Source organism: Thunnus maccoyii, chromosome 18, assembly GCF_910596095.1.
Source record: "Thunnus maccoyii chromosome 18, fThuMac1.1, whole genome shotgun sequence".
Lineage (NCBI taxonomy): Eukaryota > Metazoa > Chordata > Actinopteri > Scombriformes > Scombridae > Thunnus > Thunnus maccoyii.
Window position 1 is genome coordinate 27,379,708 of NC_056550.1, and position 13,169 is coordinate 27,392,876.

The 13,169-nt window shown below is 41.1% G+C and overlaps 2 protein-coding genes across 2 annotated transcripts; both read right to left on the reverse strand.

Moving 5' to 3' along the window:
• Nucleotides 1-4: 4 nt before the first annotated feature.
• On the reverse strand, nt 5-6,315 carry kat8 (K(lysine) acetyltransferase 8). Its single transcript, XM_042393314.1, has 11 exons — nt 5,876-6,315; nt 5,316-5,390; nt 4,918-5,096; nt 4,775-4,828; nt 4,474-4,638; nt 3,779-3,868; nt 3,521-3,661; nt 2,682-2,775; nt 1,926-2,076; nt 1,629-1,783; nt 5-251 (listed from the first exon to the last, which is right to left on the reverse strand). The coding sequence occupies exons 1-11, from the start codon at nt 6,204-6,206 to the stop codon at nt 187-189; spliced, it is 1,500 nt and encodes a 499-aa protein (XP_042249248.1). The 5' UTR covers nt 6,207-6,315; the 3' UTR covers nt 5-186.
• A 1,472-nt stretch (nt 6,316-7,787) lies between these two features.
• Nucleotides 7,788-12,512, reverse strand: rnf25 (ring finger protein 25). The gene is made up of 10 exons (XM_042393320.1): nt 12,373-12,512; nt 12,046-12,117; nt 10,749-10,845; nt 10,486-10,553; nt 10,320-10,389; nt 10,069-10,140; nt 9,167-9,313; nt 9,005-9,094; nt 8,771-8,908; nt 7,788-8,687 (listed from the first exon to the last, which is right to left on the reverse strand). Exons 1-10 carry the CDS (start codon nt 12,387-12,389, stop codon nt 8,019-8,021), a joined length of 1,440 nt encoding a protein of 479 aa, XP_042249254.1. The 5' UTR covers nt 12,390-12,512; the 3' UTR covers nt 7,788-8,018.
• Nucleotides 12,513-13,169: the final 657 nt, after the last annotated feature.

Genomic DNA, 13,169 nt, shown 5'->3' on the forward strand with positions numbered 1-13,169 from the left:
GGAATCAGGACACACATCTTTTTTTTTTTAATATATATTTTAAGAAAATACTGACAGATGATACTAATATTTATGTACATACAAGTTTTAATAACAGCAGGATTTTACTGGTTGAGGAGGAAATAGTATATACACAGCTGGAGTGGTTGACTGATGGGACAGATGTGGCGTCTGTGGCTCCGCTTCTCACTTCTTGGACAACTTGGCTTGTTTGTTTTTGGGAGGAGCCCACTTCAAACACATGGTGTCCACTGCGAAAGAGACGAGAGACGACACACACACACACACACACACACACATCAACACACAGTCAGGTGATTCTCAGAGTACGACTGTACGACTGCTGCTGTGCAACATGTTCCAGATGAAAAGATGAAAACTAAAGAATCCTGCAAACTGTCCATCACGTGAAGCAAGTAAACTGATGCATGCACTGTTACAAGATGATTCACAAAATACAAACTCACTATAATAACTCAATGTTTTGGTCGTCAGACGTTCAGCCAATTTGGCCTTGTTGTGTTTGTTCTGAGCAGGTAGTGATTGGCTGCCTGCTGCAGCCCAAAACGCTGCTACAAGAGCGCTGAGAGTGAAGCAGAGAGCTCAGTATTTGTATTCGAATAATTTTAGAAAATTAAAGTGTTACAATAAGTGTTTATGAAGCGTGTGTCAGTAGCTCAGCTTTATCTCTGGTGAACACCTCCAACTCTGGGACTGATGTCCAAATTAGGAAATGTGCGTCATGTAGCAGGTGGATGTGACTCCCCTCACTGAGACCTGCTGACAGACGTCACAGCGGAGCAGAGGAGAGACACTGAGATAGTGATGTAACCGACCTGTGCACTGCTATTTAACAGCGTTTTTATTTGTTTTCTTCCCGAAAACAAATAAATTTAAAAATATTTGTATGAGACAAATATTCGTTAAAAAACCCTACTATTTGTGCTTTGCCGGATAATGTATTTGTATTCAGGCACATCCCTAGAAGCAGAACAGTAAACAATGACAGAGTTTCTTTTTCAGCAGCGATGCTGATGTGTTTGCACAGAGTCCAACAACACCAGGACCAGTAAAATAACTTAAAACTAGATATTTATATTCATAGAGTCATGTGTGAGTTAATTTACAGGAGCTTCTGACAGCAGAAGGGTTGATATCTGTAGTTGTAATAAATATCAAAGAATGAAATGCCTCAACACAGAAAACGTACATTATATTTATTGCACATAGATAATAAAAAACATAAAATACTGGATAACAAAACATAGAACATAATAACTGTCTCTCTACACTTCAAGCATTCAGAGTTCACTGTTTGTTTCCGTTGATGCTCAGACACAAACAGGAAGTCATTTCTGGTCCTCATGTTCTAACTCTACTGTCTTTGTCTAAGAAGTCTGGTTCCCATTTGCTCACCAGTAACTCCAGTCAACGACGTAAAGCGGGGGAAGATGTGCGCCCGGTTTGCGTTTGTCGTGATTGTCGTGCACAATGTGACATTTCAGCAGCAGCATTCATCGCTTAGCACGCAGAGGAAACACTGAACGAGCTGAAACTCGCTATAAAGTGTATATATATATATATATATATATATATATGATAGCTGCTTATTACACGCCTGCACTCACCTGTGATTGGTGGTTTCTTGTACTGGGCGCTCTTCAGATGCTCCTCCACCAGTTTGGGCGTCACACAGATCACATGCTGACCTTTCCAGTATTTCACCATGTTGAGCGACTGCAGCGTGCTGATGATGTCACTCTGCGTGATGCTGGTCATCTGACTGGAGACAAACAGGAAGAGGAGGAGGTGCTGACATCAGCATCACAGTCTGACAGGATGAAGGTGGTTGAAAAGAGAAGAGGAGGGCGGCTGGCGTCTGATGATGATGATGATGATGATGTAATGGGTTATCATGTGTCTACCTGAGGTCTTTGATGGACAACGTTCCTCTGAAGTCTCTGAGGATCTCCAGCAGGACCCAGGACCAGTAGCTTCTGTAACTCAGCTTCCCCAGATCAGACAGAGGCTTCTCTGGAGAACCGACGGCGCTCTCCAGCTTCGACAGCTCGTAACCTTCACAAACACACAAACACACACAAACACACACAAACACACACGGTTTACTATCTGTCACACACACATTCATGTTTCACATTTCTGTGCAGGTAAAAAAAACAACAACACACATTTATGCAAAAAAAACTGTTGAGTGAGGAGAAGCTCTCTGAACTCGTCGACTTAACGAAGTAGAAAATATCAAACTGTTCTGATTGAAACCACAAAATGAAATAATATGAGACCCTGGTTAATCTACCAATTATGATTATTATTATTATTATTATTGTTATTATTATTATTATTATTATTATTATTATTATGTTTTTGTCTATAAAATGTCAGAAAACAGTGAAAAATATTTGTTATAGTTTATAGTTTCTCTCATCCAATCATGTTTAGTCTAACAGTCAATAACCCAAAGATATTCAGTTTATCATCATGTCAAATTAAAAGCATTAAATCATCACATTTGAGAATATGAAAACAGCTAATTTTTTAAAATTCTATTCAATTTATCAACTGACTAATCTTTGCAGCTCTAAAAAGTATCATTAGTATTAATTAGTATCATTAGTATTGACTAGCTGTGGCTCAGAGACTCCTGTCGTTCTCTCACTTACTGAACGCTATGAGGAACTTTCCGTAACCTCTGCGCTGGTACGGCGGCAGCGTGAGAATACACGCCACGTTATTCCCATCTGGAGACTCTTTCTCCTGCAAAACAAAACCAAACAGTTCAACAACAACAAAACAGTTCAGAGCAGCAGTGGTTGTGGTTTCAGTTAAATACTGTTTAATGCTGCTGAATTAAACCACAGCATCAGTGAACTGCTCACACATGTAAAGGATGATTTATGCAATTAAAATGTAACATGTTATTCAAACACTACTGACACTATGGAGCTGTAGTGTTTGAAGATCATCTTGCATCTTTTTTTAAGCAACACGTCATTTCACTGATTAGACAGCTGGTGGCAGTAATGAGTCAATGAACATATGGATGTAAACAATCAACAAACAGTTGTTTATTTCCACGTCCAGCAGTTACGGAGCTACATTATCATTCATGTGGAGTCGTGTTTCTGTCCACCTGAGGGAAATATCTGGCTCTTTAGCTGCTAAATGCTCCACGATGTTCACCAGCTAGTCTACAGCTAACTGTGTCTGTTTGGTGCTGAGCAGATAGTGTACAGTTGGATTTTTACAGCTTTTTCTTTGCAAACGACGCTATGAGAGCGCTGAGAGTGAACCAGAACAGATCAACAATGAGCTGAAACTCACTATAAAGCTCCGTAAAGCCGAGAGGAGCTGCAGAGTCTCTGATAATTCTCTTTAGGTTCATTGAGAGAATCAAACACTGGTGAGTCCCAAGATTGATTCTGCAAATATTTTTCAATCTTCTCGCCTCAAAATCAAACACCGAACCTCTCGAGTCGCAGCCGTCGATGCCGAGACTTACTTTGGAGAAGTAGCCGACGATGTGCGCCCCGTGTTTGTTGACTTCAGTGAGGATGTAGAAGATGAAGGGCTCCACGTCAAAATAAAGCGTCTTGTGGTCGAGAAACAGCTTCGCTAGTAGACAGAGATTCTGACAGTAGATCTGCAGACAGAACGTCAGTCGGTCACTACGAGATCATCACAGTTTAATGTCTCTCTTTACAGAACTGACTGAATGAATCTTTATTATTTAACATTAAACATCTTCAGGTTTGTTCACCTTGTGGTCCCGACCGTCCACTTCATACACGGAGATGTTGCTTCTTCTGTAGATCTCTTTGCCTGGAGGCTGCTTCCACTGACAGTGTGACTGGAGAGACAAAGGTCATCAGAGGTCAAACCTCGTGAACAAACATCACTTTGTGTTTCACAGGTGGACAATAAGACAGAAGCAATAATAATACGATTAAACAGTTTTGGGACTTTTAGAGGCTGTTTACACCTGGTTTTAAAATGTGTTGGGACAGCTGAGACACGTCGCCGTTCCTTTCACACGTCTCCATGGTGACCAGCTGACCGCTCGTGTTCAGATTTCGTTCCTGCCTACATCACTTAAAGGGCCCTGCGCACAGTTACTAACATCACTAGCTAACTGTCTTGTTGGTCATTTACACTTGTGATCCGCGTTTTAAAACCAAGTGTAAACAGGATCTTAGTTGCCATGTGAACATAAACCATATTATTTTGCTCTGAAGGCTGATATGTAACATGTGGCTTTGTTACTGGACCCAGTCTGGGCCTCTGATGTCCACTAGAGAAAATATCTTCTTTGTCTACACTGAAGTAGCATTTTAACACAAATCACAAGCTCAGACAAAGACGGCAAAGACTAAACTTCTTCCTGATTCCATGAGAGGCACAAACTGTGTCTACGACTTCTCTACGTCCTCAGAATGAAGTGAAAGCTGGACTGACCAGGTGATGCCTGAAGGTTTTCTCGTACTTCATGTATTTGAGACAGTACTCGCAGATCCACAGCTTGGGCTGCTTGCCGTAGTCCTCAGGAAACGGCGAGAAGTACCAGGCATCGATCTCAAAGTTTCCTATCTGGATCTTATCCACGTATTTTACTTTTGTGATCTGAGGGAGAGAGATGTGGAAGATGGTTTTTAATCACACGAATACATGAGCCAACTGAACTAAATGATGAATTCAAGGTTATATTTGTTTTCTTCTTTTGTATCTTTAAAAGAAACCGACAAACGCGCCATCTTACCGCCTCATGTTCCTTCTCCAGGGCAGCTGTTGTCGGGTCCATCTCTGCATACGTCTGCAAATAAAAAGTCCGTTAGATAAACACCAACCAGTACAGTTAGTGACACCACACACACACTACTGAGTTATAAACAATGTCTCAACCTTCTGCACGTGGTTGATCTCGTCATGTTTGCGCTTCTGGTTGCGGGTGATCTTCCTCTCAGGCTGTTCACCCAGGTCGCCGACGCCTCCGATCTCCGTGCTCTTCCTCACCGCATCCTTCACCGTCTTGGTGAGCGCCAGACGGGCCTTACCCACCCACTCATCCAACCGTCTGTTGACTGCAGGCCGAAGAAAAGGAGATGAAGATGAATGCAGAGCGAGTGAGTAAAGAGAAGGGGGACAGAGACAGTATGAGGGATTTAAGACGGATATAAAGGGAAGAGGAATGAGGGTGGAGCAGGGATGATGGAGAAGAAACACAGGATATCAACTCTGATTATGTAAATATATAAGATTTAATTGTGTGCATTGCAGTCGTGAGTATAACAAACACTTACATCCTACATAATGAACGTAAAACTCCTCTCTGCCCTCCTGCTCATTCAGTCTGGACTGAATAACCTCTGCTGTGTCTGAAAAAGAGAGCAAGATCCATCAGTTAATGAGAGTTTTCACCAGTAATTAGTGCAATGAATGCACCAAACTCCATTTAAGATTTCTGCCACTTTAAAACCTCGTCGCTTATTAGCAAACATACTTACTGTTATTCGGCTGAAAAAATGTTGCTCAACATGTGTTGAAGCATGCTTTAAATTCGGGAATAGTATAATCTTCCAAACTGCAACTTTAGCCCGTTTACTGCAGTAAAATATCAACTTTTCACAGTGAGCTAGCCTGTTGTTAGCACTGTTATGGTTTTATGATAAACGCCGAATTTTCCAGAAAGTCCAAAAGATCTTTCGCACGTTAAAATAGTTGAATGAATCGTTGGGTTTAACCGCCACTTACAATAGAATTAATTAGGCGTAAATTTTAATGGAGTTTGGTGTAAAGTTCTCCCCAAAACAAAAGAGAATTGAAACAGGGGTGAAACACGCAGAACTCAGTCTTAACTCACGCCATGTCTTGTCGGCCCGTTGACATAAATACGTCTCTCCGATTTCTACCGACACCTCTTGCTCCCTGCCGCAGCCGAGCACCCCTCCTCGGTCCGGGGTGTGCTGACTACTACAGCCCCCGGCTTCTCTGGCGCGTCCAATGGCCTCCGTCTCGTCTTCCTCCCCGCCGCTGCCGTTAGAGGAGCACGCAGCCGGGATACTACCGTCCAGATCTCCCCGCTCGCTTTCCATATGACTCGAATCCATGTCTACGTCCATCCCGGACTCGGAGTCCTTGCTGTTGTTGTTGTTGTTGTTGTAGCTCTTGTGGAACTCGGTCCCGCCAGTCATGGTCTCAGTCGTTTTGAAGACAACCGCACGCCCCTGCGACCCTGCGCAGATTACAGCGAGGGGCTGGTCCTCAACCTCAACAACAAACTGCCAAGATGGCGTCGGTGGTGCGTTTAGGTTCCGCCTCTGGAGCAGCGAAGACTACATATCCCATGAGTCTTAGCGCCAAAACCAACAACTAATAAATAAAATAAACTGCAAACTTGCAAGAAGTATATTATAGTTATGGGTATTTTTCTACTTTCCATTCTAGTTTTGGTTATTCTATTTATTTTTTATATTAAAGTTAATCAATTTAGTTATTATATTATATAATTTAGCCTTTAATTGTATTTGTTTTTTACCTACCTCATTGTTTTATTTTGATTTATGTCAAATGACTGCTATAACACTATCTATCTATCTAAATAAATAAATAAATAATGAATATTAAACCCAATAAAGAAAAATAGCACATAACATTTGCTTTATCTTCTTTACAATAAACTTTGATTTGTCAAATTTGCTGCCAAGTAGACAATTGTAATTCAATGCTGCTCTGATTCCTGTCTCTCCCTCTCTCTGTGCATTCAGTTGTGACTGTATTTATTAGAAATTAGTATTCAGTTTGTGGTAAGCACAACTTTATTTAACGATATGTGCCATATAAACACAAGGTCAACTGAAATAATAAAGGTTTTGACACTTTCAAGATTATGTAAAGTTAAAATAAACCTGCCTTTTATTTAATATAAATGTGCAGTGTTTGGTTTTTTACTCTTTATTTTGTCACATTTATACAATCTATATTTTTTTTATTGTTAATAACAAAAAACCCCACATATGTAACCTTCAGGCACCTGTAATTACAATTTACTTCATGCTTTTTGGTGCATACGAGTCTCATTTCGTCTCATAAATTTTTAATTTATTTATTTTTTGATGGTGAACCTGGGGCTCTAGTTGCCTGTTTCTCTCAGCTTCTGATCCAACTTTGTTTAAACGACAGTCTGGGTAGAAAACAAACATGTGGATGTTTCAGCCTGTCAGCTCTCTGTCATTAAAATCAGCAAATGTTAGAGCTTGCTGGTGATATTTGGTGGCATCCTTGAAAAGAAGAGTCAGGTTCTTACCAGGCAGTGTTTGTCTACTGTAGTGTTTATCTGCTGTATTGCCAGCTAACATTCCCTATAAAATTTCAGTAGCATCATATGTAGCATCATTCTCAACAGGGCTGCAACTAACAATTGTTTTCTTTATCAATTAATCAGCCAATTATTTTCTCTCTTAATCATATGGTCTTAAATTTCAGGAAAAAGTGAAAAACGCCTGAAACAAAAGAAGACGTCTTCTCAAACAGTCCAAAACACAAAGATACTGTTTACCATCATGTATGAAAAAGAACATTAAAATCTTCATATTTGAGACGTTAAAAACAGCAAATTTGCAGCATTTTTGCTTTAAAAAAATGAGTGAAAAGATGAATCAGTTATCAAGATTGTTGCTGATTAATGGTTGCAGCTGTAAATTACAACACATGCTTTAAAAAAATAAATAAATAAATAAAATCACAGGAAACACAAACACACCGTGACACTGACATCCAGAGACATTTTTAATTTGTAGTTCTTTCAAGTCATATTGCATCAGAACAAAAAACAACAACCATCTGTATCTGAGATTAGTGTGCGTGAAAGTGCATATCAGAGACCAGGAGAACGGCGGGAGAGTACAGGAGACACTAGAGTGGCGGTCGTTTCTGCTGCAGGGCTGTAATCTACGCAAACCGATGATGGAGGCACACGTTCGTTTGTTCCCTCCTGTCGCCCTTTGTCATAGCACCTCCTCTCTCCCCCTCTCCCTCTCCACCGCTCTCTGTTGGTAGCCCCTGCCGTGACCCCGGCGGGGCCCGCCTCCTCTGCCGCACAGGTTATTGGCCCCTCCCCTGCTTCTGGAGGCTCGGCCGTCCCAGTGGTAGCGTGCGGGTGCACCGGGGGCCCCGGTGTGCGGGCCGGATCGATAAGGGCCCCTTCTCCTCCCGCGATGACCGTGACCGCCTGCGACATCTTTTAGGCATTCGGTTTCCAGACTTTGTTCGTCTGGAGAAAGCTGCGTCTCTTGTTGCGCGTAGACTTCCTTCCCCGTCTTATTCTGACACGGTTCTGCGTCTCCTTGCGTCTGTTGGCCGTAGTCACCCTGAGGTTTGCCTCTCATCGGTCCGTCAGAGCAGTCTGAGGACAGAGAGAGTTTGTCCAGGTGTTCTGTGATCGGGGCGGCCCTCCAGTGTTGCGGTCTGGAGGACCCTCTGCCCCCTCTCCTCTGCCCCCTCGCCTGGCTCTGACGCCTCTGGCTCTGACCGCCTCTGCAGTGTGACGGTCCGGGAACGAACGGCTCCGCTCGGACGCCGGTTTCATCGGAGGAGACGTTAGAAGCGGAAGGTAGCGGAGAGCCGGGAGAGACGTCTGCGTCCACCAAGTTTCCGTTTTCAGGAGCTGACGGAGTCTGAAGATGTTGACACCTTGTTTAACATCTTCAGGCAGCAGATATACATGAATGTAGTCATATAATTATTGATTCATGCTCACCTCATTGATATGGATCAGAAAACGATTGGATTCCGCCTCCGGGTCGATGATCCCACCTTTACGCCGCTGTCTTTCCAAAAGCTTCTGAAGTTCAAACCACTTACGTTGAAAATCTGAACCGATGGCTGCTTCATCCAGCTGAGTGAAAACCACAAAGTCTGTTAATGTCAAACGGCTCCAGAACGGCCACTAACTGACCTCCAGGTGAAACTGATCATCAGGAGCTGGTCTTACCTCGGGCAGCTGAGGAGCAGGAGAGCACAGGAGCTGATCTACGTCATAGCTCAGAGGTTCCCGACACACCGGACACACCACGGTCAGCTCCTGTTACGAGAGACGACGTGAGTATTTAAAAACAGCTTTGTTGAAATACAAACAGAGCTGCTGATATCAGACCTGGTGCTCGTCTCTCTCTCTGGTCTTGTCCTCCTCTAACTCCTTCTCCCTCTGGCGGAGCTCCCTCTCAGAGTGGCGGACGTAGCGGCCGAGGCAGTGGGAGTGGAAGTAGTGGTAGCAGCTGGTCTTAGTGAACGTCTCTCCCTCCTGGAGAAACATGCAGCACACACGGATCCCATCGCAGTTTCAGCTGATCACAGATGCAACATTACTGCTGTTTGAAGCAGCGTTAGTGGATGTTTTTTGGCCACTAGGGGGCAGCAGAACAAGTTTCAATCACAACAACTTCATATTATCACTTTATGAAGTTGTTTGCTTCCTGTTTATCCTTATTATTTCCTGTTTGTAGTTGTGTCAGCCAGAGTCTGGAAAACTGCTGAGTTAGACTATTTTAGTGCTTTCATTATCAATTAATCAGTCGATTGTTTTCTCAATTAATCAATTAGTTGTTTGGTCTATAAAACGTTGATCACTGTTTCCCAAAATCCTAGATGATCGTCCTCAAATGTCTTATTTTGTCCACAACACAAATATGTTCAGTTTACTGTCATAGAGACGAAAGAAACTGAGAATTTTTACATGTTTTTCTTTTTAAAAAAAAATGACTCAAAAAGATTAATCAAATGTCAAAATAGTTGGCAACTAATCAATTAATAGTTGCAGCTCAGGACTCTTACAGAGAACATGATGCTATAAACATCTCAGAGAGTCTGGTCGTAGATGTTGAGGAGTGAAAAGTTAACAGGAGAATAATAATAATAATAATAATAATAATAATAATAATAATAATATCCAACATGTTTCTCCCCTTCATGGAGGTGAGAGAAGAAACACTTCATAATGTGACTGATGGGAAAATGTGTTGATTATTTTAAGAGACACGTTTGGACTCAGCAGCGTACCTTAAACCCGTAGAGACAAATGACACAGTTTCCATGAGGAATATTACTTTCAGTCAGGATTTCTTTTGCTTTCTGTCGGAGAAAAAAAAGAAGGAAGACAGAAATATAAGAAGATATCAGGAGACTGACGGTATTAATGTTCATATCATCTACTTATACTGTATCCTTGTTTGTAAATGGTTTGTGTTTTATTGTTGAGTTTATGTATTAAAATGTAAATATAAATAAATGATAAACATTATATAAGTGACCTCAATGAGCTGATACAACACTGGTGAACCCAGACAGGACTGAGCCTCCAGCTGCAGACACTTCTGAACACTAAGAGAAAGAGGTTGAAAATGATTATTATTAAATATTATAAAGTATATAAAAGTAGTGATATTTATAAAATGAGACACATAATCAGTTGATCACCTGCTGAGCTTGTCATCAGAAAGCCCTCGCGGGTTGTGAATGGAGATGGCCGGAGAAGACGAAGGATACTGAAGATACAAGAAGAGGAAAAGACATTAATTATGTTCAGAAACATTAATGTTGTGAGCCGTGGAATAAAAATGATGATTGATAATTGTAAATAAACCACAATGTGACGTTTGTATCTTTCATTTCATAGCATTAATACTTTTTGTCACAGTGTTTCTGTGTTTTAATCAGAGCGAGGTCGGAGGGCAGCGTACCTGCTGATCGAGGGTCAAAGTCAGCGTGAGCCGGACGAACTGGGAGACGGAGTCCTCGGCTGTGGAGGGATACAGGACCAGGCTCACCTCCCAGTCTCTGGAGGACACAAACACACCAGAAGCTTTAATGACACTGAAGCTTTAAACACTCAAACATCTGAGAACGTAAAAACACCACATTTACAATTACTGATAATTAACTGAAAATATTCATTAGATGAAAAGATTTGTACACACAGTCAAAATAATCCACAATGATTGATCATTTATTAATAGTTTAAGTCATGTTTTATCCATTAATGCCAAACATCCAGCTTTCTAAAGATCTGCTGATTTTGTTTGTCTTATGTGATGAGAAAGTGAATATCTTTGAGTTTTGGACAAAAAGAGTAATTATTCACTTTTGAATAATTGTGATGCATTTTTCATTCCCAAACAATTAATTAAACAAGAAAATATTCAGCAGATTAATCGATTATGAACGTAATTGTTAGTTGCAGTCCTAAATGCATTTGAAAAAATGATTCATTACTTAGTATTTGAATATTATATATTCATCTGTTAGCAAGAAAAGTCTAATTATTAACTGCCAATAAAGAATTATCCTCATCAAAAAGCTTAAATTATGTTGAAAGCTGGAATTTCACTTTACAGAAATGTGACCTGACAAACACTAGACATTCCTCCTGTTCATACTGGATATTAAAAGATCCTTCAAATGTGCTTTTTAATGGAAGTGATGGAGGCCAAAATCCACAGTTTTGTCATTCAAAAGTCTGTGTGAAGCTTCTATTCAGCTTCATCAGTCTGAGTTAGTCATATCAAGTGGATATCTGACACATTTACAGTCTTTTTAGCATCAAATTCCCTCTTTGTGTTTCCTCGGACAGTGTTTCCCTGTTGAGCTGCAGGTGGAAGTATAGAAACAAAAAGAGGGACTTTGGCACTAAAAAGACTGTAACGTTGAAAGATATCTACTTGATTTGACTCATTTGGACGCTGAAGCTTCATATTAGCTTCAGATAAACTTTTAAATACATTTTTGCACAGAAGGAGGACTGTGGATTTTGTCCTCCATCACTTCCATTGTAAGGTCATTATGAAGGGATCTTCTAATGGTCAGTATGAACAGGAGGAATGATTACAGCAAGAAAAACAGGTTTCACTGTTCATTTGGGCTCCTGACTGTTGTTTTAAGACACACATGACAAACTGTGAACCTTTAACTCTACAAAATCATAATTTAAAGCCGAAGCTAATGAAGCAAAGTGCTGATATTTCAGCTGTCGACCCTCACCTGTCCTCCCTCCTGGTGACCAGCAGCTCATCCAGGTAGATTGACTGCAGCACCTCGATTTCAGACAACACACTGCGGAGGAAAAAGAATATAACATTAGTGAAGGTGTCTTCTTGCTGTGCTGCTTTCTAAACACACATCTAGCTAACGTTAGCTCGTCTTAGCTGCGGTGTTGTGATGCTAATTAGCTGCATCACAGCTGCGACATCCCGTCAGATTGAACTCAGAGCTCAGTCTCTGTCTCTGGAGGTATCAGCTGTGGTTACAACACGGTGGGTGTCATTAAATTTTAAGAGAAGAAATCAGACATGCTGTCAACAAACTCACTCGCTCTCCGCTGCCATGATGATATTTCTGTTAGCTGCTCCTTCTTCTTCTTTAGTGGTTATTGACGGTTGGCAAACAGGCTTAGAGGCGCATTACCGCCACCAGCCGGACTGGAGTGTAGAACAAGAGACTATGCAAGAAATTAAAAAAAACTCCAGATCTTTTTTTTATTTTTTATTTATTTATTTATTTATTTTTAGCTAAATCAGTTTCTTTTAAAAACGTTTTTGTTAGCTTCTTCTTCTTCTTCTTCTTCTTCTTCTTCTTCTTCTTCTTCTTCTTCTTCTTCTTCTTCTTCTTCCTGTATTGCGGCGGTCGGCAGCCAGTTTAGTTTATTCGCGCATTACCGCCACCTTCTGCTCCGGAGTGGGAATCAAACAACAGATTTACAATGTATATTGCTTCAAAAACAATAACAAAACACACACACACACACACACACACACACACACTAAGTTATAAGTTATAAATTGAGGTTATAAGTTACATTTTATCCTCCATGCTTTACAACCTAGTCCTTCTATAAAATCTCCATCTGTGTCAGCCACCCTAACAGTACCCTGACTTGTGCTCTCTCATCCATGCTTAGTAATCCTTTTAATGTGAATATCTGCACCTCTAATTCCCTCAGATTATTCCTCATCATCATCTCTCTCTGTGTTTCATACCTCCTACAACTCAGAACTACATGCTCCACTGACTCCTCTTCCTGACGTCCCACACACAAGTTGGTGTTTTCCTACCATTTTCAGTGTTTTATTTAGTGCACAGTGCCCCAACCTTAACCTTATCAACAG